This window comes from Centruroides vittatus, unplaced genomic scaffold, assembly GCF_030686945.1.
Source record: "Centruroides vittatus isolate TY-2023 unplaced genomic scaffold, ASM3068694v2 scaffold_3046, whole genome shotgun sequence".
Taxonomy (NCBI): domain Eukaryota; kingdom Metazoa; phylum Arthropoda; class Arachnida; order Scorpiones; family Buthidae; genus Centruroides; species Centruroides vittatus.
The window spans coordinates 833,668-853,892 of record NW_027122699.1 but is presented as its reverse complement, the minus strand read 5'-3'; the positions used below and the strand labels follow the sequence as shown (position 1 = coordinate 853,892).

At 38.2% G+C, this 20,225-nt stretch overlaps 4 protein-coding genes across 4 annotated transcripts in view; 2 read left to right on the top strand and 2 right to left on the bottom strand.

The window, feature by feature from the left end:
- Positions 1-36: 36 nt before the first annotated feature.
- On the bottom strand, positions 37-4,475 carry LOC136988052 (transcription factor Adf-1-like). The gene is made up of 5 exons (XM_067285841.1): positions 4,454-4,475; positions 1,396-1,760; positions 899-1,082; positions 644-754; positions 37-404 (listed from the first exon to the last, which is right to left on the bottom strand). Exons 2-5 carry the CDS (start codon positions 1,556-1,558, stop codon positions 134-136), a joined length of 729 nt encoding a protein of 242 aa, XP_067141942.1. The 5' UTR covers positions 1,559-1,760; positions 4,454-4,475; the 3' UTR covers positions 37-133.
- On the top strand, positions 2,939-15,151 carry LOC136988084 (zinc finger BED domain-containing protein 5-like). The gene is made up of 2 exons (XM_067285886.1): positions 2,939-3,007; positions 14,261-15,151. The coding sequence occupies exons 1-2, from the start codon at positions 2,939-2,941 to the stop codon at positions 15,149-15,151; spliced, it is 960 nt and encodes a 319-aa protein (XP_067141987.1).
- Positions 15,152-15,547: 396 nt separating this feature from the next.
- LOC136988083 (zinc finger BED domain-containing protein 5-like) lies at positions 15,548-16,117 on the top strand. Its single transcript, XM_067285885.1, has one exon. The coding sequence runs from the start codon at positions 15,548-15,550 to the stop codon at positions 16,115-16,117; it is 570 nt and encodes a 189-aa protein (XP_067141986.1).
- Positions 16,118-18,785: 2,668 nt separating this feature from the next.
- bwa (alkaline ceramidase) overlaps positions 18,786-20,225 on the bottom strand; it is a 51,445-nt gene continuing 50,005 nt past the window's right edge. Inside the window, exon 5 of the mRNA XM_067285870.1 lies at positions 18,786-19,715. Within this exon, the coding sequence (XP_067141971.1) occupies positions 19,643-19,715 (73 nt within the window). The 3' untranslated portion in view covers positions 18,786-19,642. The remainder of the gene's footprint in view (positions 19,716-20,225) is intronic.

The following is a 20,225-nucleotide window of genomic DNA, read 5'->3' as shown; positions in this document are numbered from 1 at the left end:
CAAATATATAATAAAATGTAAAAATCAGAAATAAAATAATTTTTAAATACTAGAATGTTTTATTTACAAAATTTTATTATGTACAACATGATTATTTATATAACAAATTATGTATAACATTACAAAAGAACATTTATGAATGTTCTTTTGTAATGTTATACATAACTTCCTCTATCTTAAAACGAGCCTCTGCTCGCTTTTGTGGAGAAAGGTTTCTTAACCTGTCAGCTAAACTGACACTATAATGATACAGCTCGTCTTCTTTTTGCTGTTTGTTCACCATTGCCTCTGTTAACTGAATTAAAGTGTGCACATCATCTTCCTTATTTTTTTTTCGACGCTTTGGTGGCAAAGATTGTTCTGTAGATGACGATGACGTGCAAGGTACATCTTTTGAAATATCCCTAAAAACAATAAATATATATGGGCTATACATAGCAGATAAAAAAAAATTAAACAACAAGTAATAAAATTAAAACATGAATGTAGACTTAAGAATACAGGTATAAACTAAAAAAAAATATTTGATGTATGTAAGAGCATTTAACATTATTATTAAATAACTTGAGATAAGGAATGATTAATTTACTAACAACATATATTCTTGTGTTCTATCCAAAAGTTAATATATAGTTTATATTACATTGAAAGACTTTGAAAATTTGGACTTCCTGGATAAGACATCTGAACAGGACACATCTCTTCCACATCTTCACTTTGTATGCCATCATTTAATAAAAGATTGCTACTAGTTCTAATAAAATAAAGAAAAAATGTATAAGTGAAGTTTTATCTAAATTATTTTTCAACTTTAAAAAAATTTGTTTTTAACTATGACTTTTTATTGTCTTATATCATTATTCATTATAATATTTAATAATATACTTCTGTTACATACTGTGAAAATTGTACATCCTGTCCATCGAATATATTCATTAATAGGTGCATTTGAGAAAACCATTTCCAATTGCAATTGTGGAGGTCGTCCACACCTGCACCACTTCTAGTTTTTTCATCTATAATTTTTTTTTCTTTTCTGTAGGTATCCACAAGATTTTTCCATTTTTTCTTTACTTCTTCAACTTCAAAATAATAACAACAGAAAAATAAAATTCCATGTTAAAATATTTATAAATAATAATCAATGAAAATTAACAGCATTGTTCTTCCTTATATTATTTTATAAATACTTATTAAAATTAAATTAAACTTTTAAAAGACAATCATTCAATATACAGTGGTATTTTGCCATTCTGTTCTTTGTATGGGTATTTTTTTGTTTTTAATGATTTATGTATGCTAGGTTTGTAAACTTATTGTTAAATTTGTCTTAAATTCTACTTAAAAGGTTTTTATAAGTGTATTCTTGGGGAACTATATGCAAACTTCACTCACCTGTCAAATTAAGATTCTCCGCAATCAACTTCCATCTATTTTCCTTCAGTTGAATATCTTTGTACCTTCGATCCATTTTTATATACAAAAATGGAGCAGCTTCCATTTCTTCTAATAATTTTTCGACATCTACTCTACTCCGAGAAGAAGTTTGTGTCGCCATCTTGTAAACAACAAGAACCACGTGACAACTAGAAGGAATCTGATTGGTGGCGAAATTTTTTCGCTAGCGAAAAAGCTCGACAGTTCCGAACTTCGAAGCGATTCGCGAAATGGTAAAATTCGCCGGAAACGACGTCATGTCTGACGTATTATTCGCTCTGTTTTTCGCTTTCGCCAGCGAATCGCGCTCAGTGTGAACTAAGCTTTACGCGGAAACGGAATTTTAGAAAATCGGGCGCAAACTTTTTAAAATTTTCTATCGTCGTTACAGTTTTCGAAATAGAATTCTCGTACTCTAATTTGAAATGAAGATATTCTAAAGTTTTCCCGTCGTTACCTTTAAGCCATTCTTCCGGTTTATCCCGTTTATTTACGCGTAAAAGTTTTTCTACTTCTTTCTTCGATTCCTAAATTCGCCGTCGGTAGCGAAGTTTTCTTTAGTTTAGGTTTTGCCGACGAACATTTCGCTGGAAATCGTTTTCTGCCAAACCAGACCGGAATCGGGATCGAACTCGTCTTTTCTTTTACCATTGCCCATCCGTTTTCTTCTTATTACCGCGTCTTTAGGAAATGTAAAATAACCGACTTTCCCCTTTAATGACTTTGTTTTGCCGTAGCCGTTATCGCCGCGCTCCCGGCATCCGATAATAATAATAGCTATTTTTTTAAATTTTCCCAAACCAGTCTAATCGAGATATAATATTCTCGACTGCTAAAAAGTAGTATTAACGTTTCTTACGTAAAAATTATTATACGATGAATTTATACCAAATGTATAAAACGTCTCGCGTTTCTATGCATTTTGCGTAAATGTGCGCGTTTTGAAAAGTTGCGTTAATTAATAATAAGCGATATTTCTTTCCGTTTACGTCCGCGGTTATTTCGAAAGCGTTATCGGCCGGCTGGTTATTTGTAGCGCGCGGAAAAGTATTCTTAGTATTTTAAGGTATTTTAGTGATAAATATATTTTGTCCGTAATCGTATTCCGTAATTTCTACGAAACCCGGGGTAAAGTCTACGGCGGAATATCCAGCGGCTCTAGGAACGCTTTTGTTACTTCCGTACGAGTTTTATCGATATAATTATCGCCGTTACGTTTATTAATAGTAACCACCGTAGATATATTTACCTCGGAAGATCGAGAGTCTAAAAACTCTCGACCGAGTAATAAAAATAGCCGGGGAAGAAAATTTTGGAATTTCGCTAACTGTCGCTCGACCGCCGACGACGTATATCCGGAATCTGGCGGGAAGTGGCTAAACCGGCCGTACCAGGTAACCTTATTCGCATTTTTCGCCGGATGCTCGCCCTCTGGTGTTTAAAAACAAAACTATTCTATCTGGGTCGTTGGCTTAACTCTCGCGTATTATCGGCGGTAAAAATGAATAGAAAAAGCCAAGCTTTCTGTCGCGTTCCAAATTACAATTTCAAAGACTTGCCGGAGCCTAATGTAAGTTTTCGTCTATTCTCGTACGAAAAACGGATGATTATTCGGAAATCGGTCGGTTATATTTGAGCTTCTCCGAATTCCGAGAGTGGATTACTGTTAATAATTGGCGGTTTCCCGATCGTCCGTCTTTACGCGAACGAGTTATGCCGTCAATTTTAAAAGATATTTTCTTAAAGTTAAAATGCCGGTAATTTTGTGTGGGACGAAGGATCGGATTTAAGCATTTCGAAGCCCTAAGCCGAACTCTAAGTCCCCTTACTAACCCTTCGCAATTTTATAAAGTCGATCGTAAAAAGAAAAGAATTAAATCAGATTATGTCTCCGATTTATACTGATATTGGAAGAAAAAGATGAGGTTTCGCTAGTCTTGTTTTATATCTGAATTTAATTAAATTTTTATACTCGTTCCATTAAAAATCTTTTTTAAAATTCGTTTTATCAATTTTTTTTTAAAAAAAGACCTTACGTTAATTCTTAGAAAAAAAATTAATAAAATACTACACGAAATAAAAAGTAAAGCATATATTTTGCTTCGTAAAAAATGTTTATTACAAAATTCGATTTTAATTTTTTTTTTACAAATATTTGAAGCTTCTCGAAAGTCGAAGCCCTAAGCGACGATTTAAATAGCTTTTTACTTGTAAATCCAGTCCTGATAGGACAATGTCGAAGCCGATGCTCTTAATACAAAGGGCACAAATATGTATAGAACGATCTCTCTCTTGATACCGACATAAAGACGTGTCCCGCTAGCAATAATTGTTCTACTATAAAATTTCTCGATAAACAGCTACGAGCGGCATATATCATTATATCGGACGATAATATATGATTAATTTTACAATACTAGTTACGAGCGACCCGGATGAAGTAGCCATTTTGTAAAAAATGCAGCGCCCTCTATAGTTCGTGAAAAACGCGAATATTCTAGGACGTCGTATAAACGCGCCGATCGATACGCCGAACTCTCGGGCTAGGTAAAGACTATAATTAAATATTAGAAATTAAATAATTTAACTACGAGTAGGCAGTTAAGCGTCCGTCTCGTATTTAATGTAATAATTATAAATGACTAGCGGATAGGCCCGGCGTTGCTCTGGCAAAAGTAACGATAGCGAAGATTGAGATTATTACGTTATAGTCAACCTTACCCGTTTTCGCAGAATGCGAGAATTGGGTCCTCTCTGTTTCCAGACTAATTAGAGAATTTTTACATGGGTCTAAAAATATGTTCGATTTCCCGCAAAAACGAAAAAACTGCATCCGCGTCTTGCGCGTCGTTTTCTCTTAACAATTCCATTGTTATGTGACACTTCCATTGTTGACATTTCCATTGTTACTTGACACTTCCATTGTTGATGGAAGTGTTAAGACTTAATCCCGTCCCTCTCCCCGTGGGGAGGTATTTCGAAAAATCCCTTCTTAGTGTGCGTTCTCGTGACGTACCCTAACTGTGTACCAAATTTCAACTTTCGACTCCTAACCGTTTGGGCTCTGCGCTGATTATTATTATTATTATTATTATTACCAACTCGTCTCGATTATATATATAGATTCGTCTTTAATACATTTGTAAAATTTAATTTGGAATCGGTCGTTAAATTTAATACGAGATGGCAGCGTAACTGCCTATCTCTAGTCAAATTAATTAATTTCTAATATTTAATTATAGCCTTTACCTAGCCCGAGAATTTGGCGTATCGTTGGGCGCGTTTATTATATAACGGGCTATGGTTGTCGACGTTTATACGTATGTGGGTAATATGTGGGATCTCACACGTAATATGTGAACAATAGTTTGAAAAAATGTGTGACGACCAGCGACACTAAGATGCTTCTTCTTAAATGGAGCGGTCCATCCTTCCTAACAGTTCGTCGGGAGATAGGTACTCCAACTTTATTCAATGACCTTGCTTCGCATCTCGCTTTGCAAGGGTTTAACCCAGGGGTGTCCAACCAAAATCAAGATTGGGCCGTTTTGTAAATTTATTTTAGTTCGCGGGCCAAGACAAAAAAATATTTTCAAATTAATAAAATATATATATTTACTCATATATATATATATATATATTAACCTGTCCGATGTTAAAATTTTTCTCCGTCGCGTGTCGCTTCGTGTCGAATTTTCGTCGATTTTAAGCCTAACGAAAATTTTTATAATAATCATCGAGGCTATCGTATCGTTAAAAATTATTTCTGCATTTTGTACAAACAAAATAAATATATCGAAGAATATAAAAACATGAAAATTATACTTTAGAGGTAAATTTAGTATCAAAAAACGTTCGATTCGGCACGACACAGTCCGACTGAAAATCGTGCCGAATTACCGGGGTGCCGATTTACGAGTCTCTACTGTATTTTGAATGTGAACACAAATTATGTTTGTCTACCAGAAACTTGCAGTATTTATGTGGATTTTTTTAGAATTTTTACTGCTGGAAATTTTACTTAACGAAAGTTTTGAATATTCAACCAAAGTTGACGGGCCGCACGGGAAGTCGCATCGGGCCGGATTGTGGCCCGCGGGCCGTGGGTTGGACAGCACTGGTTTAAATACATACGTGCGGACGTAGCCGCTATATTATTATTCCGACATTGCTATCTAATTTATAATTTATTTGTATTCGGATAATGTTGATGAGTTCGAAAGTTCACTCGTGTTAGAATGTTCGTTAGGTTTTTTTGAGTAGTGACAGTTTGTCTTTTTCTTGTCTAAGCTCCTACGAACTCCCCTAACACTTTGTGCACAATACTCACTTCGGTATTAAGAGGATTCTTATGTCTTATTGTGTTGTTCTATGGTATTAGTGTGTATTTCTTCTTCCTCCCCGTTGTGTTTTATCGCTGTTTTTCTGTCCTCCGTTTCGTTGTATTCTATCCTTTCTCGTCGTACTATTCTGTCGTTCCCCTTGAAAATTCTGTCGCGTGTTCCCGATACTTACTTTGGCGAGGATAGGGGTTTCCCGTCTTTATCGTTGTGCGCTATCGTAGTATTCTGTGATTATTCCTCCTAGTTGTTGCGTTACATCTTTCTTCTGACGTTGTATTCTATCGTGGAGTTTTATTGGTATTTTCCCTTCGTTGTTAATCTTGTAAATGTGTTTGCAGTTAGTGTTTCGTACGAAACCATTTCTTGTTTCGGCGCATTTTCTTAGAACGCGCTGGTTGAGTTCTTACATGTATTCCATTATATATTAGTTATCGGTTATTATGGTTATAGAAACAATAATAATATTAATTGCTTTATAATACAGTGGAGGGTGTATCGCTATAATCTATGGTCGGCTACGAAAGTTTATTTCACAAACTTTTCCAATAGTTGATAGGAATATGTTAGATAAGGCACCTATGTGGTGCGGGTGGTTTTGACGATTTAATTTACTTAAGTGAGCAGTGTACATCACTATAGTCTAAAGTCTGCTACGAAATATATTAGCACCGTCTCGTACTATTGATGTCGAAGAGGTGAACAATTTGGCATTTATGTCGTTCAAATGATTAAGTTATGTACATTTGAGGAAAGTATCCTAGGCAATTTGAATTAGTGTAGAAATCACCTACGTGTTACAATAGAGAGGCGAAAGTCCCGTTGCAGATATTATGTATTTCACCGAACTTTTGGACCTATTTTATATATAGAGTTCGGCAATCCCGAGGAAAGCACCGAGAATTAACTTATAAACAGGATGGAAGTGAAATGGAATGTCCTAAACTCGGCATCGAATGCGAACACTAAAGACCCGTTACCAATTTGTACTACCCTAACTGCTACAACGGGGACGGCCGGATGGCCGAGCGGTAAGGGTGGCAGCCTATCGCTCTGGGGGACCCGGGATCGAATCCGAACGGGTCGAATAATCCCCAGGAATTTTTCGGGGGGTGGTCCGTTCGGATATGTCGGGCCCCGTCTCTCACCACCCGGTCGCCCCATTGTGGGCCTGGCCGAACCAATAATGGGCCTACTAAAAGAGGCCCTCTTAGTGCCCACAGGGCGGAAAGAGTTAAAAAAAAAACTGCTACAACGGAAACATTCACAGGCTGTATTCATCCCCTTTTTTTTTAACTCTTTCCGCCCTGTGGGCACTAAGAGGGCCTCTTTTAGTAGGCCCATTATTGGTTCGGCCAGGCCCACAATGGGGCGACCGGGTGGTGAGAGACGGGGCCCGACATATCCGAACGGACCACCCCCCGAAAAATTCCTGGGGATTATTCGACCCGTTCGGATTCGATCCCGGGTCCCCCAGAGCGATAGGCTGCCACCCTTACCGCTCGGCCATCCGGCCGTCCGTATTCATCCCTTAGGAAGAGCTAGTTTTTATCGAGATAATTTTGATTATAGAGGTTTCCCAGCATAAATTAGCTAACTGTTATTTACTTATGTGAATATATATATATTTTTTTCTATATTCTTTTCTATATTCTATTTTAATAGCTTATTTTAATAAATTCATTAAAATGATGGTAGATACGCTCATTATCGATCAAGATTCGTTTTCGTACTGGCCATCGATATCCTTCTTTATTGCATATCTGCATTAGATTATGTCTTGGTAATTCGTATCTGATACAGTCCATTAGTATGTGTGTCGGGGTTTCCTCGGTTCCGCAGTTTTCGCACAGACCGTCACTCCCACGATTAAATCTTCTGCGGTAGTCTGCAAAATCTCCGTGTCCTGCCAGAAATCTTGTATTTTTATGGTGTATAATCAAGTAACTATTCGTAACTCTTTGGTTTATATCCGGTAGACATTCAAATAGTTCTCTGCCCGTTCTCGACTCTTCCCATCTTCTTTGCCAAATGATTAAATATTTATTTTTTATTTTTCTTTTTATATATTGCTCTGACAGCTTACTGTATATTTCCTTTAGTGTTAACTCACTGGCCTCCTTTGCCAAGTTATCCGCCTTCTCGTTGCCAATGTTTCCCATATGGGCTTTAACCCAACTAAGTTGTATCTTATTTATTCCAATTATTATGTTTTGTCTAATACTGTTTATAAGTTCGTGCGTATTGTTTGGGTCATTAAGTGCCTTTAGTATCGATTCGCTATCCGTGCATACTAGTATTTGTAGATTCTTCTTGTTTGTATCGATCCACTTTATTGCCTGGTGGATTGCAATTGACTCTGCTTGGTAATTATTACAGCTGTTATCTAGTTTCAATTTTTTGTGATATCGCTCACGTGTTTATGTAAAATAGACGAAGGCGGCACCCACTCCCGTCGAACTTCTCGAACCGTCCGTATATACTCTGCGAGGGTGTGATTCATTGTATTGTGTGATTTTCAGTGGCGTGCCGTGACATTCGATGATAGGGAAGCCGTGTTTGTGTAAGAAGCCGACTTACAGGGGCAATCGATTAATTGCGCGTCGGGGCCCGTTCGTATTCGTTCGTTCGATAAGCCAGTAAAAACCGTATACTTCTTTAAATGTATTTTTAATAGATTATCCGACGTACTTAATAAATAACAGAGGTAATTATATCGAACTTTCTTATTAGATTTAATAAATTCTCTACGCCCTCTAAATGCCAATTCTCGCTTTGAGAAAAAACATATAACATTTATTAATCGTAATTATCTCGTTATAATTTTCAATATTTATTTTATATTGTCTATCAATGTTAAATTCTATTCCGCTTCGATTTCCAAATTGCTTCAATTTTACGAAAGAATCGTCATTCGGCATAAATTTTATCGTCAAAATGTCGGAATTTTTTTGTTGATCTATTTATATTTAATTTAGGCATCGGTCTTTCTCTTTTAATAACGTTTTCTTTTTCGTTATACGGTCTCGAGCCAAAACTTTTTTAAAATAAATTTTTGAATCGCTAGCCACGATATAAGGGCTAAAATTAAAATTATAAAAAAAAACTTACTCGGTAAAACAAAATATGTGACGAATATACATACCTAATACAAAAAATTCTTCAATTGTATGAATAAACTTTTAGAGAAACTTATAATTAAATATAACTTTGTGAAGAAACGTACATAAAAATAACAAAATATTCTTTACTTTTTAAATCTTAAAACAGTCCACTTAGCGAAATAGCTCCCTACGAGTGGCTAATGAATGGAATCGGAGACGTCCTGGTCAGTGGCGTAGCGAACATAACTGGCGCCCGAGGCACGACACTTTATTGGCGCCCCCTCCCCCTTCCAGAAACATATAGTTTGTCTCGGAGACCGTTTGGGCACCCCTCTGCGAGTGGCGCCCGGAGCACGATACACCCCCCTTGCACCCCCCTCGCTACGCTACCGGTCCTGGTAGGTGTGCGGCGCGTGCATGCACCAGGTTGCCAAATCCCGAGGGTGCCGACCGATACCGATCAATGTCAAATGCCTCTTTTGTCGCGTCATTAGTATATCTCAAAGGACGCCACGGGGCTGTTGTAAATTTTAAACGTTTCTCACCGTAGCTGTAAAAATCTAAATACGTTAAAGTTAATAGTCATTCGTTTTCTAACTAATTCGTTTTAATACCGGGTGTACACGGAAATCAGTTCCCCACTGTACCGAGCTAGTGGTTGGTTCGGTTGAGCTTTTGTTTAAGTAAAATTCTGGCTCTTTCGGCGGGGTTTTATTTATGTCCCCATTCCCTAATCTCTTAATTATTTAACTACTTCTTAGTAGAAATAAGTCGAAACCAGTTACTTTGTACTCGAATATCTGTAGTCTCGGGAAATAAGTGGAAAGACAAATTTTTATGACAACGGATATATAAATCGTAAATTTAATAAATTCTAGAGCTTTTTTTGTACCTTGTACGTCTCATTCATTAAATTTGGTCGTAAATGATGCTGCCAAAGTAACAGTTAATTTTTTAACATTATACAAGAATTGTACACGTTTTTTCTCTATCCCCTTACAGATGGGACGTACTAAATCGTAATATCAGCGGTTTAACATCGAAATCCGTAAGTAATATAAGACGGGAGAGCGGAATAAACGCGGAATAAATATATCAAATGTTTTAATGGATTTTTTTTAAACTCCCGTCAACTATACGGAACTATCATAAAAACGTGCCAGTAAACTCCTATCGGTTGATTTAAGTTATAAATCTAGTCTAGGGTGGGCGACCTTTTTTATAACGCGGGCCAGAATAAATTTTACGTTATTTCCGCGGGCCGTAGTAGTCAATCGACGCCTTCTTGCGACTCGTAATATTTTTAGTCCGCAAATATGAAATAAATAAATAAAAAGATAATTACTACGTTTATTTCTCTTATCGTTTTCGAAAATTTCAAAGAATTGGAAAAATAACTATTAATTAGTTATTTTTCCAATTTAATAATCTATTAAAGATCTCGCGGGCCGGATAGAGACTTTTCGCCAGCCGTAGCCGGCCCGCGGGCCGGGGGTTGTCCGCCGTCGATCTAGTCTGCTCGTGATTCGCGTAATCGGGCGAGGGTGGCCGAATATCTAGCGGGCGGCTAACGGCCCACAACCGCTCCGGGATATAAAGTCGCGTACTCTTTACGCGTGTGTCGCTTCTACCGGCTAAACCGGGTGAGGTTGGTTCTCTGTAAACCGCGTGTGACAATGCCTATATAATCTGGCTGATTGGAAACTGACCCGGTTTCGACACTCTTTCTGCCACCGAATTATTCGAATATACAATAGCGATCTTATCGTTTTTTTTTCACATGTAGTATAGAAATTTGTAAAAGATACATAATGCAGTTATAATAAAATATTAATTTTAATTAATTCGAAGTACGTTAAAATATGAAAATTTATATTTTATAAAATACGAGGGAAAGCCACTGGAAGGTGGAAGCGGCGCTTCTATCGCTTCCGATGACGGCACGCCACTGGTGATTTTGACATGTTTCCATTCGAATCTATTCAGATGTTGATGCACTTTTAGTTTCTGTTCTATTATGTCTCCGTTTCTGAGTATATCGTGGGAATTTATATTCTGTTTAATTATATTTCTGGTGTCTTCTTTTATTCACTTCCAGATCCAACGGTAGCAGTCCGGCCATTACACATAAAGCGTCGTTAGATGTAGCGCTATATGCACCCGTAATTCTTAGTAAAATTTTTCTTTGGAGACTAATTATTTTTCTTTTTGTGTGTATTAGATTTACTCTTTTCCCCCGTACTTGCGCACCATACGTGACAATTGGTACGATGACACCTTTATAAATTTGTATTAATTCTTTCCCACTCCTGCCCCATTCTCTTTTCGCTACCTCGGCAATCTCTTGGAATAAGTTACCTACTTTATTCTTTATTTGTTCTATCTGCGGTGTCCAGAGGAGTTTATTATCTATTGTTATTCCAAGATATTTTATTTGAGTTGTGCATCCGATTACCTTTCCGTTCATTTTTATGGTTGGTTGTTTACGTTCAATTTGACATTTTGTAAAGGCAATGGCGTTTGTTTTGTCCGGGTTGAATTTTAATTTGTTCCTTTCCCCCCAATTAACTATTTTTTCTAAGGTCCTATTGCATTCCTCCTCTACTCTTAATCCGCTACCTGCCGAACAAACTACCATTATATCGTCTGCGAAGGCTGTAATTTTGTTATCTTTTAGAGAATTATCATTTAAGAGATCGTTTAATATTATAGACCAGAATAGCGGGCCCGAACACGAACCCTGCGGGCATCCCATAGTCGTGTCTTTTTCTATTATAATATTTGAGTATTCTATGAATGTCTTCCTGTTTGTTAAGTAGTCACATGCGAGTGCGTAGAGATTACGTGGGCAATTTAGTTCTTCTAGCTTTGTACGGAGGAGAGGCCACCACGCATTATCAAATGCGCCCTCTATATCTAAGTTTAAAGCTATGACCCATTTGTATTTTTGTCCGTCTGTTTCAATTTCGTCTATAACTTTTGATATGGCGTCTTCGGCCGAACAGCCTTATCGAAACCCGTATTGATTTTTATTTATCCAGTTCGTTGAACCTTGCCACGCTGTAAGACGATAGACTATCGTTTTGTCTAGAATTTTCCCCATTACCGGTAGAAGGGAAATTGGTCGATAACTTCTCGGATCCCGTTTGTCTTTGTTTTTCTGTTTATATATTGGTATGATTTTTGCTCGTTTCCATTCTGATGGAAATATTGCGTATTGTAGGCATTTATTATATAGAGTGCGTAATAGCGATGGAATCTTTTTATTTATGATATTCACCATTTCTATTGTTATTAAATCGTGACCGGGAGCCTTTCCTTTCTTAAAATTGGACATGGTTCGTGAGATTTCTTCTTTTGTAAATTCTGGTATGTCTGGTCCATTTGTTTTATAGTTAAGTTGTTCTCTTATTCTCTTTTGTTCTATGGTGTCCAATACGGGATTGTCTTCTTTGACAAATTCGTTGATTAGTAATTTTATACATTCGTCCCGATCACTTATCAGATCACCATTTTTGCTCTTCATTTCTGTTAATTGAAAATGTTGTCTTAATTTCCCCGCAGCGATTTTATATATGACCCCCCATGGATCACTTTCACTTTTTTGACACAATTTATCCCAACTCCTCCGTTTAGACTCTTATTTGTTGTTTGTAGTTCCGTTGTTCTACTAAAAAGTTTTCCTTAAGGTATGTCCTTCGAAGTGGGTCTCTACATTTGTTGTATTCGTTTAGCCCGTACTTTACTTTTAAGAATTGTCGGGTCGGATGTCCGCCATTTTGCGGTGTTATTTTTCATTTCGTTGCATATCGGGATATGCGCACGTAGTGCTTTATTTAGGTTATCTATAAGTTTCTTTATATCGCGCTCGGCTGTAACTTTGTTTGTTGCCGTTCCCAGATGTGTTAGTGTTGGTTTTATATCCCGTATAATATTTTCCCATTGTGCTTTTCGTAGATTATATTTCTTAGTCGTTACTGTGCTTAGGTCGTGGGTGATGTCATATTCTATATATCGATGTTCAGATAAGCTTATTTCGTCATTTACTATCCAGTTACTGATTTCATTTAGGGCTAGGCTGTTTACTATGGAAAGATCTACGTTTGATGTGCCGTTTGTACTTTCAAATGTACTAACCATACCTGGTTCATTCGATATAAATAGGTTTCGTCTATTGACAAATTCCTCTACCTCTTCACCTCTAATATCAGAATTATCATCGAACCAAACGTACGAGTGGGCGTTACTATCCCCTCCGAGGATCATTGCGTGACTTTGTTGGTATTTATCGCAGAGCCTGTCTAGTTTTTCTGGGTATTCTGTTATATTTGAGTCCATTGGAATATAAAATGTGCAAATTAAGATGCTAGCGGAACGAGTGCTAAAACACACTGATGGAGCATGCGCAAAATCCGGAATTCACCTCTCCCGGTCACTCGTTACGCGAACGTGGCTGGTTAACTCCATTACGCCCCCTTTCGAGTCGGCGCGGAGTGAATTTAAACGCGGGACCGAAAATAATCGGGTAGGAGGCGCGTCGTATTATTAAAAACGTCGAAAATAACGCCATTAACGACTTTTAAAAGTCTTTTAAGGAGTCTGGAGTGGACGAGTTCTCCAATTCCTCGCCTCCGACTCTCCGTTCCCCGGCGATAAAATTTTTGGTTACCGACTCGAAAAGAAATTTGTATTATTATTTTACAGAGAGCAGTGATTCCCAACCGGTGGTTCGCGAACCCCTGGGGTTCGCAGTGTTTGCAGAGGGGGTTCGCGAAAATAATACTGTAATGGCGGATTTTTTAAAACGCCATTAAAATCAAAAGCAAAAAAAAAAAAAACAAACAAAAACACAAAAATTAAAGAACACACCCACTGTAAAACAGATTGTTCGCTGCCTGTTTGTTAAGAAATCTATAATAAATTTCAATATTTTCATTTCTTTTTTCCTTATTTGTTTTTCAAAATTACTTCATCAATATCAAATTATATCAACAATTTTATACATTATAATTTATTCCTCTTATTCGAGTAATCAAATACTATTCTCTTTTTATTACAAACATTTATTTATATTTAAAACATTTTGTCAATGTGATTAGTATCGTGTTCCGCTTTATATTTAAAATCATTGCAGCAGTTTTCCCTTCTATGTAATATTTTTTTTACAATACAATTGGAAATAAATATCAAATTAAGGCAGTTTACTACAGATTTTAGAATTAGATACTTGTTCACAACCGGAAACTGGGAGAGTAGTGTTGTATTAACCGAAGTTCATACATAGGCTTAGCACTTGTAAAGCTCGAGTGATAGTGATACTGCGACCGTCGAGTTCTCGTGTAAATGATTTAATAATTATTAATTTAATTATTATTATAGCTTATTTTTATTACGGATCGATGGTTAAAAACGGGTCGTTTAGAAACGAGACACGATAATCGAGACGATAGTACCGAAAGCCGTAGCGAGGTACCGTTTCACCAGACGAAAAACAAAGGAAATGATGATAGAAAAGGGAAAAAGCGAAAATATGACAGCGTCTATCTACAATTGGGTTTTCATTTCACTGGGGACGAGTCGGAACCTAAACCGCTTTGTGTTATATGTAACGAAGTTCTTGCCAACAGCGGTTTAAAACCATCGCTTTTTCGTAGACGTATCGAAACAAAACCTCCGACACACAAAGATAAACCTCTCGAATATTTCAAAAGAAAATTAGCAGATATCAAAAAGTGTAGCCTTTCTTCTTTCTCGACGTCGAACGAAGATAGTAAAATGGCCCTCGAAGCATCATTTCGAGTAAGTTATAGAATTGCAAGATCTGGACAAGCGCATACAATAGCAGAAAATTTAATTGGACCACGCGCGAAAGATATCGCCAAATGTATGCTCGGGGAACGGGCAGCGAAGAAAATCGAGCTAGTTCCCTTATCAAACAACACGGTGTGGCGTAGAATTAATGACTCGGCTAATTATGTGGAGAACGAACTTGTAAAAAGAATAAAATTGAATTATTTTGCAATTCGACTCGACGAATCGACGGACGTAACAAATGTCGCAGTCTCGCTCGTCTACGTTAGATATCTTTTTACGAATATTGTTCGAGAAGATGTACTATTTGCAAAACCTTTGAAAACCTACACGACTGGAGAAGCGATTTTCGATACGATCGACGGGTATTTTGAAAAGAATGGAATAAGCTGGTCTTATTGCGTGGGTGTGTGTACAGATCATCGAGAAAATTCAACGGACTCGTTGTTGTATTCGTAGACAAGCTTTACTATGTAAGCGTATTCCCGCAGAGTTATCTACTACTTTAAGTGATAGTGTGAAAATTGTGAACTTTATAAAATCGCGTGCTACAAACTGCCGTCTATTCCGTACGCTTTGTGAGGATTTTGGAAGTTTCCACGTTTCTTTACTACTTCACACAGAAGTTAGATGGCTTTCCCGCGGTAAAGTTTTGACGCGTTTGTTTGAATCGAAGTCTGAAGTTCGAGCATTTTTCATCGATTATCGTTTCATTTGTCTTCTCGTATATCCGATGTTCCTTGGCTGTAAAAGCTTGCTTATTTAGCCGACATTTTTTGTAAACCGAATGAATTAAATATGTCTTTACAAGGCGAGGGTGTCACCATTTTCAGTGTACGCGATAGAATTGAGGCTATGTCGAAAAAGATCAATTTTTGGATTCGATGCCCGCAGACGAATGAGTACGGACGTTTCGATTCTGTCAGCACTTTTTTTTTTTTATCAGAAAATTCAATTAAACTCGACGAAAACATTAAAAGGAGTATACGCGAACATCCGAACTATCTTCGATTAACTTTCGACGACTATTTTCCCAACAGATGCAATATATCCGTCTCAAACAACTGGATACGTAATCCATTTCAAGGAAATGTATGTTCGGAAACCTCTCTAAATATACTGGAAAAACTCATAGGGTTATCTCGTGACAGTTCTCTAGAAGCAATTTTTAAAGATCGATCTTTAATTGACTTCTGGCTCGGTATACAAAATGAATATCCCGTTCTGTCAAAAAAAGCCATCGAAGTTCTATTACCATTTTGCATAACATATCTATGCGAGAAAGGATTTTCAACATATACTTATCTGAAAGATAAATACAGAAACGGGTTAAATGCAGAACCCGATCTAAGACCGAAATTGCCAGATATCGAGCCTAACTTCGAATCGCTTTGTTCTATCAAACGGCTACAAATATCCCATTAAGAGTTTTTCCAAATGTAAAGCGTAAGAACCGGTTTGTTAAATTTATCTCGTTTTCAACTTTTATAGCCATCATTTTAGTCTTATTAATGTTTAAATGTTTCGCGATTAATATAATCAATTATTCCGCAATACGTAAAATATATATTCTATCAAATTTTATTGCTTTTTTCTACCTGTCATTAACGACTACATAGGGGGTTCGTCAAATTTTTTCGGACCTTTCTTTTGGTTCGCGAGGAAAAAAAGGCTGGGAAACACTGTACTAGAGGACGGCACGAGTTTGTCGTATCGCGACAGAATTGAGACGGAGCGGGAAAGGAGGAGGCGATCGTTGGCCGGCTCGGCTCGATCGGCTGCAAAAACCGTTATTCCGTCGTTTTTCTTAGGATCGACCGATTCGGTGGGTTCTGGCATACTTCTACACAAATGTTTCGATGTAATATATATAAAAAATGGTGCATTTTCAAAAAGCTTCAAATTTATAAATTTTTATTAAATTAGAAAATTACTTACGATTTTCCTTATTTTAATTAGTTCAACGAATCCAGAAATTGGAAATTACTTAAAATTAAAGTAGACGGCGCTTTAAGGCTTTTCGTTCTAGTTTCACCGAACTTTTAATATAATAGGAGCCGAAGAGAGAATTAATGTTACGTATTTAATGTTATATTTACTCTCGCGTAATTAAAAACTACGCAAACATTGCATATTCTTAATAATTCGGTCGATTGTTCTCGCTCTAATCGAATAAAAATCGATTGTGCCCGTCACTACACTACCTCATTCTTGCCGCCGCGGAGACGGCCATTCGAAACAAGGGACGTCTTCGGAGTCTTCGTTCCAATTAACGAGAAACGACAATTTTTTCCTCAAAATCGGCCCATTAAATTTTGAGAACGAACACAATTCCGTAAGGCAGGTAGAAGAGGCCCGGCTAACGCTCCGCCTCGATTAAAAGGTTTCGTTTTTATCGTCCCGGCGTTACTTATACATAAAAATGGAAGGTATCGGGATGGCGTTAAATTCGATTGCAGATTTTTGCGCGTCTTCCCATTTTGAGATTCCGCGGACGTGCGCTCGTCGGCGCGTATTTCATTTAATACGTCGGCACGGGTAACGAAGCGACGAAATTCGGCGAGGTGGCTTATATACGGGGAATCGATGCTATTCGATTTTGACGTTTTAAGTCCGGTCGTATCTCGGCAGACATTTTACCTTTTTTTTTTTTTTTTAAAGTAAACGTTAAAACTCGTGCCTAACTCCAAAATTAAGCGTTTTGCATTTTATAATAACGAAGAATATAGTTCTTAAGATAAATGGTCGTAACACGCAATTTTAATATTGCCGAATTTTTTACATTCCACTTTATCGTTTTAATATCGTCTTTGCTAGTAAAATAAATAACACAATTACTTTTATCCGTAACATATTTAAACGAAATTAAATTTATTTACGATACGGAAATACGAATCTGCGGAACTCGCAATATTTATACGAGTAAAAATAAGTAACGGATATTTATATTTAGTATTGTTTAATCCAGTGTTTCTCAAACTTTTTGGACCGCGACCCCCCTTATGCACTAAAAAATTTCGAAGGACCCCCGAAGAATGTGTGTCAAAAAACATCCCGGAGGGAGGGGTTAGGCTCGTATTTAAATATTTATATTATTTTTATTATTTATACGTGCAACTTATTTAAGTAAAAATTATTTTATATATTTTTTATTTCTATTATTTCTAAACACGAATCCGTAGTAAATTTATAAAATATTTGAAAAAATTGATCTGGCATCAATTTTTCAGCGACCCCCACTTTGAGAATCACTGGTTTAATCCTAACAAAATGTCGATCCCGAAAAAAAATAATACGAAAAGAGAAAACATTAGTAGGCGCTTAATCGGAACGACACCGGTGTAAGGAGTCGACGGAATTCTTTCTCGTTCTCTAATAAATTTAACGTTTGTTTGTTTATTCCAGACGCCGGCAAACTGGCCATAAATGAATCCGAGGTGACGACGAGCCCGGATCTGTATCTCTTCTCCTCCTTTTCCCGGCAAATAGTTTCCTCCGCTGTTTATTACGTTTCTTTCGCGGCTCTCGGGCTTCTCTTCTTCCGACTAGTCGGGTCAAATTTAGACGCCTACCTACGCCACCCCTCGACATTTCCGGGAAACTTAGCTCCGTTCCCGGATTCAACTATCGAAATATAAAAACGACACTGAATTAAGTCGAAGAAACGAATTCTTTCCACCCCTATGCCGGATTGGCACATCGTGGGGAGGGACCTTCCTCGAAAAATTTATATTAAAACGCATAAAAAGTAACGTTTGGAGGACGATGGACGCCGAATGCGAGACTAATTTTAAGTCCGATTTTGACTTAGGGCGCCGGTGGAACGAAATATTCGCTAATAGGGAAGTTTCGTTGGCCGGCAAGTGCCGCGCCGAAAATTCGGCCGCTCGCCCGTTATCCGGAGATTTTTGCTCGCGATTTACGAAAAAAGAAATGGAAAACGTATTTAAAACGGGGCATTTCTCCGGCGGAAATTTTGCCATTTCGGTTCCAGGCCACTCGGCTTTCCCATCCTCCGAGGGGAAGTTCTTTGGATTTCTTCGTTTGGCCATCGGGCCGAGGCTTCGAAATACCGAGAGATAAAAGACGAAACGGGTTTTCTTTCAGTTTATTAATATACGTAAATAAAACGGGTTAAACAATAAGTTATACAAAGTAATTGGGTCCGCTAAGTATCGGAGATCCGGTCGACTTCGGAATCGGAGAGAAAAACCAATTCCCGATAAAGTTATTAATTATAAACCCTGTAATAACCCTCCACCTCGGACGTTCTTTGCCGCTCCGATAACGTTATTTCGCGCGTAACGACGACCGGAACCGTAGACCCGGCATTTTATTTATTTACCGTCCCCTGGAAAAGGGGCGGGGCCCGTCCCGTCCGGCGGAAATACGGGAACCGATAAATAACGGATTATGAGTTCCCAATTATAAAACGTAGAAGGGGCGCCGCCCCGGGCGCACGCGCGTGGGTAGGCGCGTCACCCATTCTTTTTTCGCTTAATTTAAAGCACCCGATCTTCCCCTTTCGGGAAATCGTTCTTTATAAAAAAACCTTACAAAGCGGTAATGATTTACCGGATTAACGTAAACGACGGAATCCCCGCCGCCGCCCGGTTCTTCTCCCGCGTTACAAATTTACCGACTTAAAAGGGCCCGGGCCGACACCGTAATGGCGAATACTCGAATTTAAAAGTAGGTAATTAATTAAGGCCCGCCACCCCTTCCCGTCCAAATATAAAAGCCCGGCGCCGGTAAAAATCCGTGAAAAAATTAGGCGGCGGGTGGCGGATAGGCCACTCCCCGGCCCGCGCTAGACGTTCAAATTAGTCAGAGAACCGGCCCGGAACCGCCCGCGCCCCGCATTTATAAATAAAATTCTAAGCGCTTCCGTTCTTTCCTTCTTCCCGCCCCGGATTTTGCCGGTGGCCCGGGAGGAAGACGCTGCACCTTTTATATCTTGAGGTGGTCCGGGGGAAGACGGTGACAGTTCTGAAGAACCACGTACGGAACTCCCAGTTCGAACCTGAAAAACAAAAATTGCCCTTTTACTTCTACCGTAAGATCTTCCGTTGGTAATAATGAAAATAGCCAGGTTGAGGCCGACGTTTTACACGCGAAAACGTGTACGTCGGACGTTCGGCGCCCCTTTCCCGTAAGCCTAGAAGTTTGACAATGGCGTTTGGAATGCCGAGCACGATTCCTCTGACTTTCCAAACGCCATTGTCAAACTTCTAGGTTTACGGGAACGCGGCGCTAAACGTCCGACGTACACGTTTTCGCGTGTAAAACGTCGGCCTCAACCTCGCTAATATTCCCCCAACTAAAACTCCAAAACCGGCCGTTGCCGTTAATCGAAGCGTGCAATGCCGTAATGTTGTAAATGCCAATCGGGACGGGTCTAGTCGGCGAATTCGTTTCGATTCTACGCCTGCAATAAAATGGTAAAAAACTCACCGGGTTACAAATTCTCCGGAATATCAAAATAAGCCGCAACGTTTCGACTGCCAAAAGTCACGCGACGGGCACTTTGGCG

Bases quoted from the DNA above. Each gene is read 5' to 3' on its own strand.
- LOC136988052 (XM_067285841.1), bottom strand. From the start codon at position 1,558: ATGGCGACACAAACTTCTTCTCGGAGTAGAGTAGATGTCGAAAAATTA. The intron at 1,083-1,395 runs GTGAGTGAAGTT...ATTATTTTGAAG, and splicing joins GGAGAATCTTAATTTGACAG to TTGAAGAAGTAAAGAAAAAA. The intron at 405-643 runs GTAATATAAACT...TATTGTTTTTAG, and splicing joins AATTTTCAAAGTCTTTCAAT to GGATATTTCAAAAGATGTAC.
- LOC136988084 (XM_067285886.1), top strand. From the start codon at position 2,939: ATGAATAGAAAAAGCCAAGCTTTCTGTCGCGTTCCAAATTACAATTTC. The intron at 3,008-14,260 runs GTAAGTTTTCGT...TTATTATTATAG, and splicing joins AAGACTTGCCGGAGCCTAAT to CTTATTTTTATTACGGATCG.
- LOC136988083 (XM_067285885.1), top strand. From the start codon at position 15,548: ATGTCGAAAAAGATCAATTTTTGGATTCGATGCCCGCAGACGAATGAG.